A 16,533-nucleotide genomic window follows, 5' to 3' on the forward strand; every position below is an offset into this window, starting at 1 on the left:
CTTCGGACAGGCCTTGTTGAGATCCGTAAAATCGATACACATTCGCCATTTGCCATTGGCCTTTTTTACCATAACAGTGTTAGCTAGCCATTCTGGGTACTTTACTTCTCTGATAACTCCTGCACTGAGGAGTCTTTTGACTTCATTCCGAGCGCCTTCGGCCTTGTCATCAGACATTTTCCGAAGCCTCTGCTTTCTGGGTCTGAAAGATGGGTCAACATTGAGCGAGTGTTCAATAACATCCCTGTTAACTCCGCAAAGATCATTGGCTGACCATGCAAAAACATCTTTGTTGTTGAACAAAAACCTTATCAAGGTTTTCTCCTGTTCTTCGGATAATTGAGAGCCCAACAGCACCTTCTGCTCTGCTATGTCCTCACATAAGAGCGTGGGCTTCGGCTGATCTGCTGAAGCTGCTTTCTCCCTTCTGAATTTGTACTGTTCACAAGCTTCAGCTCCATCTATGTTATGGATTGCTTTTGAGTCTGTCCAGTTTCCCCCGGCCCTTCTAGCAGCTTCCTGACTTCCATGAATAGCAATGGGTCCTTGATCCGAAGGTATCTTCATGCAAAGGTAAGCAGGATGAAGAATTGCTTCGAAAGCATTGAGGGTGCCACGACCAATAATTGCATTGTAAGGGTATTCCATGTCAACAATGTCAAACACAACTTGCTCGGTTCTGGTGTTGTTGATGAAGCCGAAGGTCACTGGCATGGTGATCTTGCCCAGTGCTACAATCTGTCTTCCTCCGAAGCCACAGAGAGGGTGTGTAGCATCATGAATCTTGTCTTCTGGCTCTTGCATTTGTCTGAAGGCCTTAGCAAATATAATATCAGCTGCACTGCCTGTATCAACCAAAACATTATGGACCAGAAATCCTTTGATAACGCAAGAAATAACCATAGCATCGTTATGAGGAAAATCCTTGAGCTGAAGATCCTCTTGGGAGAAGGTGATTGGAATGTGTGACCATCTTGACTTGATGAAGGGTCCCTGCACTCCAACATGTTGTACCCTTCTCTGCGCCTCTTTCTTCTGCTTTTTGTTGGCTGGTTCTGAGCACGAACCACCTGTTATCGGGAACACCAGCTTCGGGGCCGAAGCAGCTCCAGCTTGATCGTTAATCGAAGCCATCAGCTCAAAAAGTGGAAGTGAGTTGACCGGAGGTGGGCGCCAATGTTGGGGACTTGTTCTCAAATGCTCTGAATTAAGAACAAGGCAACATAAAATATTAAATGTTAATGTCCTTCGTCCAACGAAGCATTATTCCCTTGGGGATTAATGGACCTTGGACGAAGGTTGATGACAATACGATTACGAAGGTTAAATCTTCGTAATTGAATTTTAATAGATTGTATAAGATAACATAAAATATAGAGTATCAAAGGTAAATGAATCATGAACGAATCATATTATATCTACTCAGTATATTTAATCATTGAATACAGTTATACCTCTGCCTTGGCAAAGATTGGTTCCCGAATGATGCGATTGCAAATACAGGAATCCGTGAACAGTAAAGGAATACTGTTCACTATTTATAGGCACAGGACACAGCCTGTGGGGAATTACAATTATGCCCCTTATAAGGGATTACAACAGCGACCCAAACATTTATGGACTAAAAGGTCATTCTACTTTTAAGTCGGTTTGTAATTCCGAAGCTTCATGAAGAGGATCCTTCGGTCATCTCATGCGGACAGCTTCAGCCGAAGCTGCTTCTTCCTACAAGACCTTCGGCGACGAAGCATAGTCCCAACAGTTGGGACGAGATATAGAGGGAGAATTTACCGTGAATCGCTGTGGAAAGAAAAAATAATAATAGATACAATCTAAATGATCTGGCTGCATAGTGTGATATAGTACGAAAATTTAGAGGTGAACGAGTGATGGAATCTACGCGACTGCGCTATAAACCGGTTCAGGTAGAGCCTCTGAGGAGTCATGTCTCACTCAGCTTCCCACGGGCGCTTAACAAAAAAACCTTTAGGGTTAGTTTGGAACACCATTTTTCTAAGAGATTTCAATTTTCATAGAGAAAATGAACTAATTTCCCTTAGAAAAATGAAAATCACTTGAGAAAAATATGGTTCCCAAACTAAGGCTTAGTGCACGGCCTTTAAAATGGTAAGAATATGTTACTTAGATCTACGAACTTGGACAGTCGCGTGAACGTTTCTATGCCAATTTAGCAATATCAGTATGACATGATTTTGTAACCCATTCTTACCTTTTCTCTCGTTAATAAATCGATCCTTATGTATTCTATTATGCCGACCTTAGCGCTTGTGGACACCGAGCTAGGTTAGCGTGAGAGAAGAAATAAGTAAAGATCCATTCATAAAAGAGGGAAGGGACGGGATTATTATATTAAATATAAGGGTTAGTTTGGGAATCCTATTTTTCAATAGATTTTTATTTTTCGTAGATAAATTAGTTTATTTTGTTTTAGAAAAATTAAAATCCATTAGAAAAAGCAGTGTTCACAAACTAGCTCTAAAAAGAATTCCACGCGTAGTATGGAATACGGCTGCCGCATTTAACTTAAAAAGAAGGTTTACGAGAGAAACGTACGTGCATGCACTTCCGTAGGCCCGTCGCTTCCTGCGCGAGAAAGCAAGAGTGGCCTCTCTTGAGAAGAAACCACCTGTAGCACACGTATGGTGGGGCTAAAAAGAAGAACAATTCTCTCTGTCTCTCTCTCTGCCCCATGTTGTTTGGGGCAAACTTGCAGGTTTAGCGCTCAAGAAGATAGCGTACAGGTCCTACAGGAGTACTGCTGGTTAAAAGTTGTGACGCATCGATGGGCGGCAGAGGAAGGCCGAGGCAAAGGCAATCAGGTGTGGGGTCAACGTGGCATCCGTGGGACCCTTCGGTCAGCTGCTCATATTTCCCCTGCTCCTCATCGTGCCAAGACGCGGATCGAGTGCCGCTGATAAGTGGGCTCGGGCTCGCACGACACGACGGAGGCATCCAGCAAGCGAAGCGACTCCTGCGAGCCGACGACGCGTACTCGCAGGCCGCACCCGTGCACGCCTCTGACGCTGACGCCTCAACAGCCCGCAGCGCTCGGCGTGCGCGAGGCCGCCCGCTGCCGCCGCCCAGGAAAAAATGAACGGCGGTCTTTGCCAACTCCCAGGCTACTTATTTACTGCGTCACATAAAGGTCACGACGCAACCGCAACTCCCTGCTGCTTCTTTGGGGGTGCCGGTGCGATGTTCCACGCCACGCTGCGCCCTGCTCGCCCGCCTAGCGCTATATAGCCCGTGCCCGTGTCCGTGTCCGTGTCGTGCAGCGGATTGCGGAGTGGCATTGGGTTGGCAGCACGCCCCTGCACACGGTGACACGGGCCACGGCGCGGCGCGGCGCGGCACGGGGAGCGAGCGCCGAGCGAGAGCAAGCAACCGCTGTCCGCCGGGCCGGCCACGGCGCTGCCCCCTGCTTCGCGCCTTCGCCGGTGCGCTCACGCCTCACGCAGGTACGGTACGGTACGGGGTGGAATACTGGTGCGCGTGGGAGTTGGGACGGTGCCTCGTGGGTCGGCAAGACAAGAGCTCGTCGTAGCACGGGCACGGCTTTATTTTCTTGTTGCCTGCAGTTGTGTTCCTCTCTCTCTCTCTCCCACGCGCGGGCTTTCTGGACCGGTGGACGGACGGCTGCTCTGCTCCTTCAAGCCCCCGGCCGCGGTCGTGAAGCTGACGCAGAGGAGGTAAAGGTGAAGCTAAGGTCTGGCCGGCCTCTGCCTTTGGGAAGAGAACAGGGCCGGTCGTGATATTTCGGGGGTCCTAAGCGAAAATTTACATGAAGGCCCTATACAAAGTTTGAGTCTGATATTTTTTCAACTTTTAAATAATATCTAAAAAATAAAAGAAGTTGATGATTTACACAATTTTATTCAAAATGATATGACTGAAGACACTGTTACATTAGTTTATGAGTCGTAAAATTATACAAATTATGTAATATAACTCTGCATTTGTTTTGACTTTTAAGAGAGTATTTTTACTTTTAATTTGTCAAACTAGCCTAAACCTTAAAATGCATAGTAAACCAAATCTAAATACATTAGAGCAAAATTTCTTAAAACAAAGTTTAGCATACTAATCTAGGATTAAGCAATGTAGGTTATTAGGGTCGGCCCTCTGATAGGCTAGAATTAAGAATTAAGCAACATGACAGGTACATGTGTACAACACCTTCTGTCCTTCCCACGTCAATTTTAGTATTTGTCATCAAGCAGACTGTTGCGCGACCTCGAAAATGATTGCCAGAAAATCAAAAAGACGCAACAAAAGAATGAGAATGGAGATTTATATGTAACGTATATGTATTTGGATATAAGATGGATAAACGAGGGCCCTACGGACTTTGGGGGCCCTGAGCGGTCGCACACCCTCAGGGCCGGGCCGGCCCTGGAAGAGAAGCAGGCGGGCTCTGAAAATTCTCTTTGACGAATTCCTTTTTGCCTTTGTTCGTCCAGGTGCATGCATCGACCTACGGTATCCTAGTCTGGGATCAGAAAAGAACACAGCAACAACAAAGAAGAAAGGCGCGAGCGATGGACGGTGACGCCGGACCAGAGCAACACGGGTAAACAGTGAAGCCGCCATTTCCCAAGCTAGGGCTAGGCCATGCCCATGCATGGTTTAAATTTCTCTCTTCTTTGCAACCGACCTCTCTCTGCCTGCGTGATCCCGGGACGCCAGGTGCGTGCACTACAGGAGGGGGTGCAAGATAAGGGCGCCGTGCTGCGGCGAGGTATTTGGTTGCAGGCACTGCCACAACGAAGCCAAGGTCAAGTCTCGAGTTGCATCGGTCATGCTTCATCCAAATGCACATTCATTCACCCCAGTGGTGTGAGTCAGGTAGCTTGGTTTCCTCATTGCAGGACTCGCTGGAGGTCAGCGTCCACGACCGCCACGTGCTTCCCCGTCACGACATCAAGCTGGTCAGTGACAGGAGGAGGCCTTGTTTTTTTCTTATTGGCCTGCTCTACATACATGAGACCACTACAAAAGAACCAACCCATATTCACGTAATCACATTCACACTAGAAACAAAAAAAAGAAATAATATGATATACTGCCCCATGGGGACCGATTATCCCAGCAGCATAGGACACTTTGCACAAGATACAGATTAGCTTGCTCTTCATTTCGTCAGTTCTTGCAGATAACGGATATCAGTCACTGCCCCTTTCTTTTCTGCTTTATAAATCGTCCGGATCATTATGAGCCTTTTTCTGTCAGTGGCGTATAGTGATACTACTCCTATCTTTCTCTTTTTTTCTTTTTTTGAACATTACAGGTTATCTGCTCTCTCTGCAACAAAGAACAGGATGTAAGTTCCCTGACGAAGCAGGGACAGTGTTCTTCGGCCACTGTTGGTGTTACCTGCCACACACCACATGAAAAAAAAAACCCATCTCGTCTGTCGACAGGTGCAGCAAGACTGTGCGAACTGCGGAGCATGTCTCGGCAAATACTTCTGCGCGAAATGCAACTTCTTCGACGACGATGTAAGCTCTCCCCCCCTTTTTTTGATGTGTTAAGCGAAGTGGCCGATGGGATTTTACGCGCTAATTTAGATGTAATTTCAGAAGTGTTCCCTCTTCTGTTTTCTCCGGTTTTGTTGTCGCGTTCCCTGGCATTTCAGGTGTCGAAGAACCAATTTCACTGCGATGGGTGCGGCATATGCAGGCAAGTAGTGTTAAATCTTTTTCAGTAATGTCATGAGCCTTCTGAAATATGGAGTATTAACCTTCTGGTTTCTCCTGTTAGTGCTGACCTTAGATATAATCATTTCTATTTTTTTTTGCAGGACTGGTGGCGCAGAGAATTTCTATCACTGTGGCAGATGTGGTATGGTTGTTTCCTGCTAAGTATTCTGTTCATCTATTTTTCTCCCTCTCGAGCAAGAACTAATACCTATTTTTACTGGTTTGAAGTCCCAATGAAAAAAGTATGTTCTGTCTGTGGGTCTGTTCTATTACAGGATGCTGCTACACCACTACGCTGAAGGATTCTCACCGCTGCGTGGACGGAGCTATGCATCACAACTGCCCTGTCTGCATGGAGGCGAGTACATGCTTTTCAGAAACAGCATGAGCATCTCTACATCTCTTGAAATTTCAGTAGAAAGATAGATAACTCGTCCCCTAGCTAACCAGCTTCTGGCCACAGTATCTATTCGACTCGATGAAAGCTATCAGCGTGCTCCACTGCGGACACACCATCCACCTGGAATGCCTTTACGAGATGAGAGCGCACCAGCAGTAAGCCTCCGGTCCACCTGACACAGGGACTACTAGCCTGGCGCGTTTCTAGGCCGTGGACGTCCAAGCTAATCCGATTCTTGCGATCTTGTCTTCCTCAGGTTTTCATGCCCGGTGTGCCTGAGGTCTGCCTGCAACATGTCCGACATCTGGCAAAAGCTGGATCAGCAGGTACACAGCTTCTTCCTCTCCCCCCGACCACGCGTCGTCTTGATCTCATCCTGCGACTTCAGGCACCAGACCAGTCCAAGTAAACCGTTTCATTCCTTCAGGTTGCAGCGTCCCCGATGCCAGCGATCTATCAGAAGAAGATGGTAAGGACGCACTCGTTTCTTCAGAGCAGAAGGCCCCTCCTCTGTCTCTGTCTGCCTCCCCCTGGGTTGTTTCTCTGTCGAACTGGCAGCATTCAGCCTTGTTCCTGCGTTCTCATTCAGGTATGGATCCTTTGCAACGACTGTGGCGTGACGTCCAACGTGCAGTTCCACATCTTGGCGCACAAGTGCCCTGGATGCAGCTCTTACAACACCCGGCAGACGAGGGGCGATCCAGCCGCATGCTCTAGAGTTTGAGAGCAAATAAAACTGCAGTACTGCACTGCACATAAACTCGTGGGGTTGTGCGGTCGATCGATAGGTAGCTTGCATGGAGGAAATTAAAGACTACCATTGCGCATGGACACGATTGGTGCCGGCAGTTGAGTACGTGTATTAGGCCTGTCATATGTAGATGTATCATATGCTATGCCTTCGCAAAGAAGAATTTGGCGCAGCGGACAGGGTATATACATTTCTTTTGTTGCTATATATACACACATATTTTTGTTGCGCGGTGCTTGTGCCAATGATGGAGAGTTCGCACGTTGTTTTTCTTATATTTAATTGAGCTTGCTTCAACCTTGAATCAAATAAATTCAAATATCTATAGTGCGTAAATGCTAGCACAGTAAAAAGATGATCTTGTACGAAAAATGATAAAATATTAAATAGATGTGAACGACACAAGTGAAAAGGCAGTAATTCCAACTCTTCCTCAGCATTGGATTGATGGGACAGGACAAACGTATGGTTGCTAAATATAGAACAGCGTGAACGACACAAGTGTAAAGATAGAACAGCAAAAAATGAAAAGGAAAAAAACATATCAAAGCCAAGTTTCGATCTTGGGACCTATGGGTTATGGGCCCATCACGCTTCCGCTGCGCCACTTTGATTTTGCTATTTATTTTCATATACAAATATTTACGTGTCCTCTTTAGTTGCACGAAACAACATCCGTACTAAATTTGCACTACAAATTCTGTTGCAAACAATCAACAAATCTCTGTATTGCGGGTTTCTTCAGAACCTGAAGCTTCCAACGAACCTTTAGGTGACATATGGAACCATGTAGAGCGTGTTGGTAATAAACTTTTTGGATACAATGATTTTGAGATACTATGGTTTACATTTGTTAATGTCAAAAATACTACGGTTTTCAAAACCACGGTTTCCAAACATATTGGGGTCCGATTGGTTGAAGCAAATAATGTGCTATGGTTTTCAAAAGCAACGTAACATAACTGTGGCGTGGGTGTGGGGGAGGAGCCATGCACAGAGAAAACGGAGAAAAACTGATCTCATAAGTGGAGTTTCAAACTCTAAAAATACTACAGTTTTAGATTAACTATGGTACTTAAAACTATGTTTTATCAGACACCTTTGGTATTTAATACCACGGTATCATTAAATACCATAATATTACTTCAAAACTGTAAATATATAAAGCTTAGCGTACACTCTGTTCCATCCGAAAGATTGATTTGATGGTTCTCGTTCCTGATTTGCATCCTACAAGCAGTTGGTGTTTAGTGCCTGCCGATAGCCTCTTTAGTTTCTTGCAGTTAAATAACAAATGGCCACAATATTCATCAAGTCGGATACACACTGGGAAATTGAATCGAATTTGGTGCTCCTCACTACAGGCAGTGCACTTTAATTTAAAGCTATTATTATGATTCAGCTTCTAAGAGGGTGTTTAGTTCCTCTGACTAAAGTTTAGTTCATGTCACATCAAATGTTTGAACTGTTAGGATGTGTCCTCTACACTAGCCGGTTAACAGTAACCGGGGTAGGGTTAATCCTAACCGTCTAACCGCGCCCCTGATCGGGGGGGCTATCCTAACCGTAGGTTGCAGCCCCCGGTCACACGACGCCATATAAATAGATTAAGGGGGCCGACGGGTTTAGCCAACGCTAATCGCTCGACCACAAACCCTAATCGACACTTTGAGAGGAACCGATCCCCTAGGCGCTCGGAGTGACTGGAATCGCTGTGACTATGTCTCAGATCCCCGTTATCCCATCGGGATCTGAGATTCCCCCTTCAGGCAACATTGGAGGAGCTGATCCACCGCCGATCAACGACGAGAACCAATCTAACGGCCACTAGATAAGCGCAGACAGAGCTGTAGCGCGCGTGTGGGCCGGATTGGCGGCCCAGGCCCAGGTTACGGCCTGGGCGCGCCTTGTCCCACTTTCCCTTTCCTGTTTGGGCCGCCAGCCCAGCGGCCGAGCAGGCTAGGCCGAAAAGGCCGGCCAAAACAAACAGCACCTCCACTCCAGCGGCTTAGAAGCCTTGCTGGGCCTGGCCGTGTGGCCGATCAAGGCCATTTTGGCATTTTTTTTTATCCAGCGATTTTTTTTTCCAGAAATTAGAAACACAGAAAAGAAATTAGAAAAACAGTGCAGAAAATTTAGAATTATATTTTTCCAGTTATAGAAAATTTCAGAGATATTTATGGACTATTTTTATTCCGTTGCGTACTTTGGTACTTTTATTTATACTAGGAGAGTGCCCGTGCGTTGCAACGGAAACGTATAAAACCACGATAAACTATGTGGCAAATCGAGAAGTTTTACATATACCAGTGTTCTCGATTTGTATATCAGCTATGCTTCCTGTGGAGCAAGGAAGCGAACGCAAGCCAGCCTTTTGTATTAGTGCATTATGTTCAGTTCTTACTTGATAATCATGTGTTCTCGCGTGTGCCATGGCCGAGTGGCAAGCTCAACACTGGTATTGTTGTCTTGTCTCAAATGAAGTCCGGTTCCACAAGTTAACCGGAAATCTTCATGGGTGATAGCTGTGTCAGATTCTTCCACGCATAGGGCAAGTAATGCAAGTGATAGCTGTGTCAGTTTACCCCCATTTTCTTGGGCATCACTTGTCTCAAATGAAGTCCATTGGAGGTTCGCAATTTATGTTCCGTGGCATCGCACGGGCACCTACCTAGTTACAACTGAGGTGCTGTTTGGTTCGCGTATTTTCATCCGTCAACGGTTCACAGCGGGACCCAATCACCTTGCTTCTCGTTTGGTTCGGTTCGAATGGCATCAATTCACGCGCTATCAGATATAGACCTTCAGAATGATGATACCGCTCTCATCCTGGCGTCTTCCCATCGCATATGCACCCGCTTACTGTCCCATCTCTACCAGAAGCAACCACGCGCAATTACCAAACAAAACCTGGTACCCGTTGAACCGGAACAGCTAGCGGGGTTTTGCATTTACGTTAACATTACCGCTCCTCACAAGGAACCAAACAGCACTTGAATGCAAGATGCCAGCCACATAACCCGCCTACTAACGCGTCCATCCCCACGTCTGGGTTGTGCGGTCGGCCCACTACTGAAACTAAACATGCTCACTACTTCCTACATGCACAGCACGAGTGATCAGCCACGACCAAGCTGATTACCGGTGCTGCCTGAATGACGGAAAGACCAAAACAAAAACAGATGATGACCCACAAGTGCAGGGTTTACAGCAACAGGGGTTTCCCCAGTGAGACCAGTAATTTTCTCTTGAAGCCAATGAAATTTGAGTCCCAGGCTCCAACTTTGCTTGAAAACATAGCCCGTACGTTGCCACGGAAGTTAAAAGTTAGTATAAAATATAGATACAGAACGATAAACATCACTATGATATATAGAATCTGTGTACAAAAATATCACCGTAACATTAATATTATATTGATGATATAAATTCTTGCACAATAAAATTCCACTGAAGCTTATATTGGCAGCAAAATAGTGTTACGCAAATTCACACAAAAAACGGGTGCAAATGTGTTGGATATTATTTCAAATAAACTAATCAATAGTGTATAAATAGATGCCTAGCTAGTTCCAATCATTTAATATATAGAGATTTTTCCTTTGTACTCTCTATATATATGGACACTCGTTTTGAACTTGGCTTGTCTCAGGCATCCTCTTAGCATATTCCTCATCAACTTCTTCTACAACACAAATAAAAGAGCATGAGAACAAAATCCTCACCTAAAATCTCGCTTGAAACAGTAGGCGCAAGCAGATGCAGATCGAATTGTAGACATAGAAGAGAAAATATGCTGGTGTTTTGCACCAAAAACTGATACATTTTGAAACTGGATTCTGTATTATCATCGTTATACATGCCGATTATAAATCCATGTCGTGTATATTTAGCTTTGGTAATTATAGATATGATATAATAAAAATTTCCCAGTCTAGACAATAAGGGCCGGTTTGGTAACAATGAAATTAAGGCTTGTTCATTTTGCTCAACCATATGGACTGGGTGGTTTTAAATTCCAAGTAAATCAAAATCTTTCATTTTTTTTCAATTCCATCTAATTCATATGAGATAGGAATAAACGAACAAGCCTTTAAATGAGTCGTGTCTTAGGTTGGCCCGCTAGACACAACCCATTTGATCATTTATAGTTTAATACCTCTTTTCTCACCATCCTTGATCTCGTGAGCCTGAAAAAAAGCAAGAGAAGAAACTCCATCTTGTCTGACCCCACATCATATATCTCGTCATTCACACTCAACTAATTTATGAGTTTAGATCGTGTTTAAATAAATATCTCATTTAAGTAATATCTGCCTATTTGATATATAGAAAACGTACCTATACACATAGTTAGATTTAAAGGACAAAGTGTATCTGCACAGGACACAAGACATGGGCGTAGTGTTGATGTCAATACTGCCAACGATTATCATCACCATTTACAAAAATAGCGAGTACATGACATACAAGAAACAACACAACAACGGTAAGCCTAAGTCTGGGAGTTGTTAGAGGTGACTCCATCCTACAGGACCAGCTGATCCCAATCGAAAAATGAAGCTAAGCAAGCAGAGTCTTTTGGCACATGGTGGTTCCCTTGAAGCTCAGGATGGCGTGCTCTACGGCCATCTCCATCACGTCCGAGCGGGTCATGGCGTGGAAGCCCAGGGAGGCGGTCCACATGGGCAGCAGCTCCGGCACGGCGGGCAGCACCAGCCTGCGGACGCCCACCTGACGGAGCATCTTCTCTAGCTCCGTCACGAGGAGGCGGCACATCCCCTGCCGCCGGTGCGCGAAGCGAGTGCCCACCAGAGGCAGCTCCGCCACCTGGTTCCCAAACACCCGCAGCGTGCCCACGGTGATGAGCTCGCCGACTTTCTCCAGGCCCACCACGTAGTACCCGCGGAAGTTGAGGCGGCGCAGACCCGACTCTTGGTTGAAGACGATGTCGGCGGCGAGGTCAGTCTGCGTGCGGGGCTCCACCATGTCGTCGAAGCACTCGTGGAGCACGTCCAAAGCCGCGCACAGCTGCCCGTGATCTGCGGTGTCCTCCTCCTCATGCTGCCATCTCGTGATTCGTGTGACCGTGGACATGTATCGCCACCGCCGCAGGGTGCTGAGTGATACGCCCTCTACTGTAGTGGGGATGGATCTTGCCCTGGACGACGCAGCAAGGCCCTGCAGATGCTGAAACACCTCACCACATTCATGACTGCAAAGCCACGGCCGCCATTCTTCTTCTGGTCCCTCTGATTCTGATAGTCGGCGGCACCACTCCGCTGCGCTTTCTTCCTCGAAACCTCCTCGTCTCACGCATCCCACATGATCTGTTTATTTATTTATATACGTTAATTAGGAGGTACACTGTACACACACTATTATAGTAGAAGAGAAGAGAAGAATACGACTTACATTCTCGCTCGCATTGCTCGCAGTAGATGATTGTCTTGTCCGTGAACCCCTCAGCTGACCTAGAAAACACTGGGTACCCACTTGGATGCCTAGCTCAGAGTGTTGGTCTGGCCAAGCTTAGTTTATCCTGTAAACCAGCTTTTACTACCTTATAAGCCCAGAAAACAAGCTAAAGCGACAAGCTTGAAAAGCTGTTTGGAAGAATTTTGAGCAAACAACAGTGACTCTTTAATATTAATCCCATGCAAGTTGGGCACACTAAAGAGCAGACCCGCAGGAGGCTCCCACATGAGTGGGATCTAAGGAAGGGATAAATTAAGACAAATCTTCTCCCACAAATGCGGAGAGGTTGCTTCAAACCCGTGACCTGATGACTCAATAAGACAGCTCTCACCACTGCACCAGCAGGCCTACACCCCACAAGTTGGGCACATTAGAGATATGTAATATTTTTCTACCTTTTATTAAGCAAGCAAAAAAGGCAGATGACTAATCATCCTCACTTCAATTGGATATCAGTGAACCACAGTAACAGAATCATGAGCCAAGTGAATAAAATATAAATCCCAAACATCAAATGCATGCTAGCAGTCAAACAGGATACTTCATAGTTCATACAATGAATCAGCTCTGCGGCTGGAGGAAACAACGTGGACTTTGGTGGAAGGCAATGGCACGTAAAGGAGATGGCAACTTTTGGAATCCAGTCGTGGCAACAGCCAACAGGCATGGCAGCTCCATAACCCTAGGAAGCCACCACAACTCAATGACAAGCAGCAACTGCAGGACTGCTACCTGCAAATCTTTATTGTAGGCTGTAGTGGCAAGGGCGATGTGAGAGTATCCTGGAGTTCCCATGTATACAAACAAAATAGAATGGAGTATGAAAATCCTTCAAGGGTGCAGTTTCTGAATATGGTCTAAGCAAAAAAAGCTCCGCCTGTTTTGGTGAACACAGCCTATGGAGAAGCAGAACCGGAAGTTGCTCTCTGTGAGACTGACCTCTGCGACTGGCAGGACTGGATGAGGATTTGATGTGCCAGACTGCATAGTTTTGTCTTCTGTGCAAACATGAAGGACATGATGTTGCAAAAAAGCAATACGCAAGGAGCGCATAGCACAGAGATACCACAAGGAAGTCATGGCCCATGCCTCTTGATGATGTGGCAGGGTGAACATGCACATGCCAGCTAGACAGATATGGTACAGTTTTCCCACCTTCTTTCTTCATTGGCTTGCTCCAGAATTAGAGGAAGGCTGGGTGTCCCTCCATCAAAAACCACTCTATTACGATGCTTCCAAATCATCCAGGCCCCAAAATGATGAGGGAGTCCAGACCTGACCTTTCCTGACAAGTCCATCCACTGCCTCTGCAGCCATCTCCCAACATTCCAAAAAGGATGTGATACTTGGTTGTGGAGCTAAGCTATGCAGCCCGAACTTTCTTAACAAATTGTACCAGAATACTCTTGTAAAAACGCAGGACACAAGCAAGTGGTTCAGAGTTTCAGCCTTCTGATCACATAAAGGACAGCTGGATGGCTGATTCAGACCCCTTTTTTCCGATCGATCAGCAGTCCAGCATCTGTTCTAGGCCACCAGCCAAATGAAAAAACAGCACTTTGATGGGGCCCGAGATCTCCAAACCTTTTATAATGTCCAAAGGTGATTGACCCTAAGAAGAGACCATTATAAGCTGGTTTTGCCGAGTATTTATCATTCGATGCTATGCTGAAAATATGTCTATCTTCAGTGTTAGGCTGCAGCTCAAAAACTGCTAGGAAATTCCAAAGATGTAGATAATATACTATGGATCCAACTGTAAGAACCCCTTTAATGTCTGCAATCCATCTTCTGTTCAATAAGGCTTCTTACACAGTCCTTCTGTTGGTAATTCTCTTTGGTATTATGCTAAACAATTCTGGGCAGTGCTCAACCAAGTCTGCCTATAATTCCTTCTTTATTGGAGCTATTAAGTTCCCATCTTGGAAACGGATTTGGAAGCCTTGGGCCCCCCTTAGGTGTAAGTTCTTATGGCTGGCAATCAAGAACAGGTGCTGGACTGCGGAGAGATTGCTTAAACATGGGCTGCCACACCATAGTGTTTGCCCCCTGTGTGATCAAGAGCAAGAGACCATTCAGCATATTATGTTGAACTGTATTTTCTCCAGGGAAACTTGGACAAGAATCCTGTTGGTCTGGTGTATTTGGCACCTGACCATGACGCCCCAGGTTTTTCAGCGTGGTGGAGCAGGGCTATAAGAAGGGTGCCTAAGGAGAAAAGGAAAGGGCTCAATTCTCTAATTATTCTGGTAATATGGTCTTTATGGGAACATAGAAATGCTTGTGTGTTCGATGGTCGGCATCCCAGTGTGTCCGCAATCTGTCAGGAGGTAGAAGCTGAGAGTAGGCTTTGGGTTATGGTTGGAGACAAGGTGCTCCAGGAGCTGCTCGGCAGGGCTTCTTGGCTACATGACTGAGCAGCTGGCAGGGTCGTGTTTTGTGCTGGTTAGGGAGTGAGTTGTAATCACATCCTTTTGGGTTGGTGCTCCAGGAGCTGCTCGGCAGGGCTTCTTTGTTTACATGCCTGAGCAGCTGGCAGGGTCTTGTTTTGTGCTGTTTAGGGAGTGAGTTGTAATCCCTTCCTTTTGGGTTGAGGGGTCTTCCCCCTCTTGTTGTACCTTTATTCCTTTCTTAATGATGGTTCAGCAGCAGCCTGCAATTAGAACAGAAAGGCAAAGCTGGAATCAGTAACTTTGGCAGCTTCGTTTAGCCCAGTTTAAGATAGAGAATTTTGATCTTCCCTACCAAATATCCCCTGTGTCTTCATAAGTATCCATGTCAGGTATATCTTCCTCCTCTTCATCCTTGCCACCGCTAAAGTAAGAGGGGATAGACTTTATTCCATCAGATCTCCCTATGTCCAAGGTGTCCATAGAGGGAATGTCTTCCTCCTCTTCCGGCTTTGATGCTAACATGAGCAACGGACCCCAAAAAAACAGTTAAGATCATAAAATTCAGAGTGGAAAACCAAACAGCACTTATAAGGATATTGACCTTGCACTCCATGTGTTGCAAGCCAGCCTTCGCCATCCTCATCGAGAACCACCTCTGCTCCTGCTGCATCATACTCTTCCTCAACCGAGATGGCACGTCTTAAACAGGGCACTGGGAGTAATAAAAAAAATCAAAAATTTTCAATGATTTGAGATAATTCGAAAACTACAAGCTTTAAACAGCAAAATAGTAAATTCAGTAGTCCAAAGGCATGAATGAATTCCCTCGAATTTTCTCTATTTCCCCGTGTTTATGTTTCAACTACAACAGAATTTTTTTTCTAAACTAAAATGTTTGATCTCATACACTACATCAGGTATGGGAAAATAAACCTAAAAATTGTCCAATTCTACTCGCCAATAACAATAATGCAGCATTCACAATACTCAACTTGCGGATACAGGAAAATAGATAGGAACTCAGTTCAGTAGCAGCATACCATTACGGGTGACGAGGAACTGCTTATTGGCGGGGAGATACGGCTTCCTCTTGCTTGGATCGCCCGCTTCCCTGTGAACACACGAAACACACCAGATCAATCAGTCAACCAACCAATCAGCAACCACCTAAATCGGTTAGAGGGAGGCAGAGCGAGGGGAGAGGAAAGGAGAACGCACCAGGACCAGGTGGGGCACTTGGCGACGAGGTTGTCGCCGGCGAGAATGAACTCGGGGACGGAGAGGACGCCCTTCTCGAGGAACGCGGAGACGGTGCGCGGGGCCGTGACCCGCTCCACCGTGCCTTTGTAGAACTCGTAGACCTTCTGCTTCACCTGCATCGTCGCCTCCTTCAGTCCTTCTCCTTCCGCTCGCGACACGGCGCTGGGACTAACTCTGGCACCCTTTGTCTCGACTCCCGACGGAGACGGAGGGGAAAGCGGAGAAGGCAGGTCAGTTTACTTGCGAGGCCTACGGTGACGCTACCGGAGATGCTGTGTTCTACGCTATGCTGTGTTCTAAGCTCAGAGTCGTCAGGGTTGAGGGTCACGGCACGGTGATAGCACTTGACCGCTCGTTGATTGTCACCGCCGCGCGCATAGTGGTGGCCAAGGAAGCGGAAGGGGACGCCATCGTTGGGGTTCAGCTTGGCCGCCGCGAGAAAATGCTCCGACGCTTCCGCGCGGAGCTTCCGCGCCTCTTCCCCATCACCCTCCTGCTCTGCCTCGGTGCGGTCCCATAGGAAGACGCCCT

At 46.3% G+C, this 16,533-nt stretch overlaps 2 protein-coding genes and 1 non-coding gene across 15 annotated transcripts; 1 reads left to right on the forward strand and 2 right to left on the reverse strand.

The window, feature by feature from the left end:
• Window positions 1-2,060: 2,060 nt before the first annotated feature.
• LOC100192089 (CHY-type/CTCHY-type/RING-type Zinc finger protein) lies at window positions 2,061-7,145 on the forward strand. Of its 13 annotated transcripts, none has more exons than XM_020552151.3 (14): window positions 2,061-3,479; window positions 3,600-3,710; window positions 4,482-4,591; window positions 4,708-4,795; window positions 4,890-4,949; window positions 5,309-5,341; window positions 5,442-5,519; window positions 5,601-5,700; window positions 5,822-5,862; window positions 5,949-6,078; window positions 6,184-6,275; window positions 6,377-6,446; window positions 6,548-6,589; window positions 6,710-7,101. In XM_020552151.3, coding segments are annotated over exons 6-14 (690 nt in total). In that variant the 5' UTR covers window positions 2,061-3,479; window positions 3,600-3,710; window positions 4,482-4,591; window positions 4,708-4,795; window positions 4,890-4,949; window positions 5,309-5,339; the 3' UTR covers window positions 6,845-7,101. The 13 variants fall into 13 exon arrangements, with proteins under 13 accessions (XP_020407740.1, XP_035823410.1, XP_020407717.1 ...); XM_035967508.1 differs by having other exon boundaries at window positions 3,291-3,479; window positions 3,600-3,727; window positions 5,657-5,700; window positions 5,996-6,078; XM_008678454.3 differs by having other exon boundaries at window positions 3,303-3,479; window positions 5,657-5,700; window positions 5,996-6,078.
• Window positions 7,146-7,413: 268 nt separating this feature from the next.
• TRNAM-CAU (transfer RNA methionine (anticodon CAU)) lies at window positions 7,414-7,485 on the reverse strand. Its single transcript has one exon. It is a non-coding gene; the product is annotated as a tRNA-Met (tRNA).
• Window positions 7,486-14,980: 7,495 nt separating this feature from the next.
• On the reverse strand, window positions 14,981-16,284 carry LOC103644423 (autophagy-related protein 3). The gene is made up of 5 exons (XM_008667629.3): window positions 15,961-16,284; window positions 15,783-15,853; window positions 15,344-15,454; window positions 15,095-15,257; window positions 14,981-15,002 (listed from the first exon to the last, which is right to left on the reverse strand). Exons 1-5 carry the CDS (start codon window positions 16,119-16,121, stop codon window positions 14,981-14,983), a joined length of 528 nt encoding a protein of 175 aa, XP_008665851.1. The 5' UTR covers window positions 16,122-16,284.
• Window positions 16,285-16,533: the final 249 nt, after the last annotated feature.

This window comes from Zea mays, chromosome 1, assembly GCF_902167145.1.
Source record: "Zea mays cultivar B73 chromosome 1, Zm-B73-REFERENCE-NAM-5.0, whole genome shotgun sequence".
NCBI classification, from domain to species: domain Eukaryota; kingdom Viridiplantae; phylum Streptophyta; class Magnoliopsida; order Poales; family Poaceae; genus Zea; species Zea mays.

Excerpts from the sequence above, each read along its gene's own strand:
- LOC103644423 (XM_008667629.3), bottom strand. The coding sequence starts at position 16,121 with ATGCAGGTGAAGCAGAAGGTCTACGAGTTCTACAAAGGCACGGTGGAG. Across the intron at positions 15,455-15,782 it reads GTTCCTCGTCACCCGTAATG|TGCCCTGTTTAAGACGTGCC; the intron begins GTATGCTGCTAC and ends TATTACTCCCAG. Across the intron at positions 15,258-15,343 it reads TGCAACACATGGAGTGCAAG|CATCAAAGCCGGAAGAGGAG; the intron begins GTCAATATCCTT and ends TGCTCATGTTAG.
- LOC100192089 (XM_008678331.4), top strand. The coding sequence starts at position 4,560 with ATGGACGGTGACGCCGGACCAGAGCAACACGG. Across the intron at positions 4,592-4,707 it reads GCCGGACCAGAGCAACACGG|GTGCGTGCACTACAGGAGGG; the intron begins GTAAACAGTGAA and ends CCGGGACGCCAG. Across the intron at positions 4,796-4,889 it reads ACTGCCACAACGAAGCCAAG|GACTCGCTGGAGGTCAGCGT; the intron begins GTCAAGTCTCGA and ends TCCTCATTGCAG.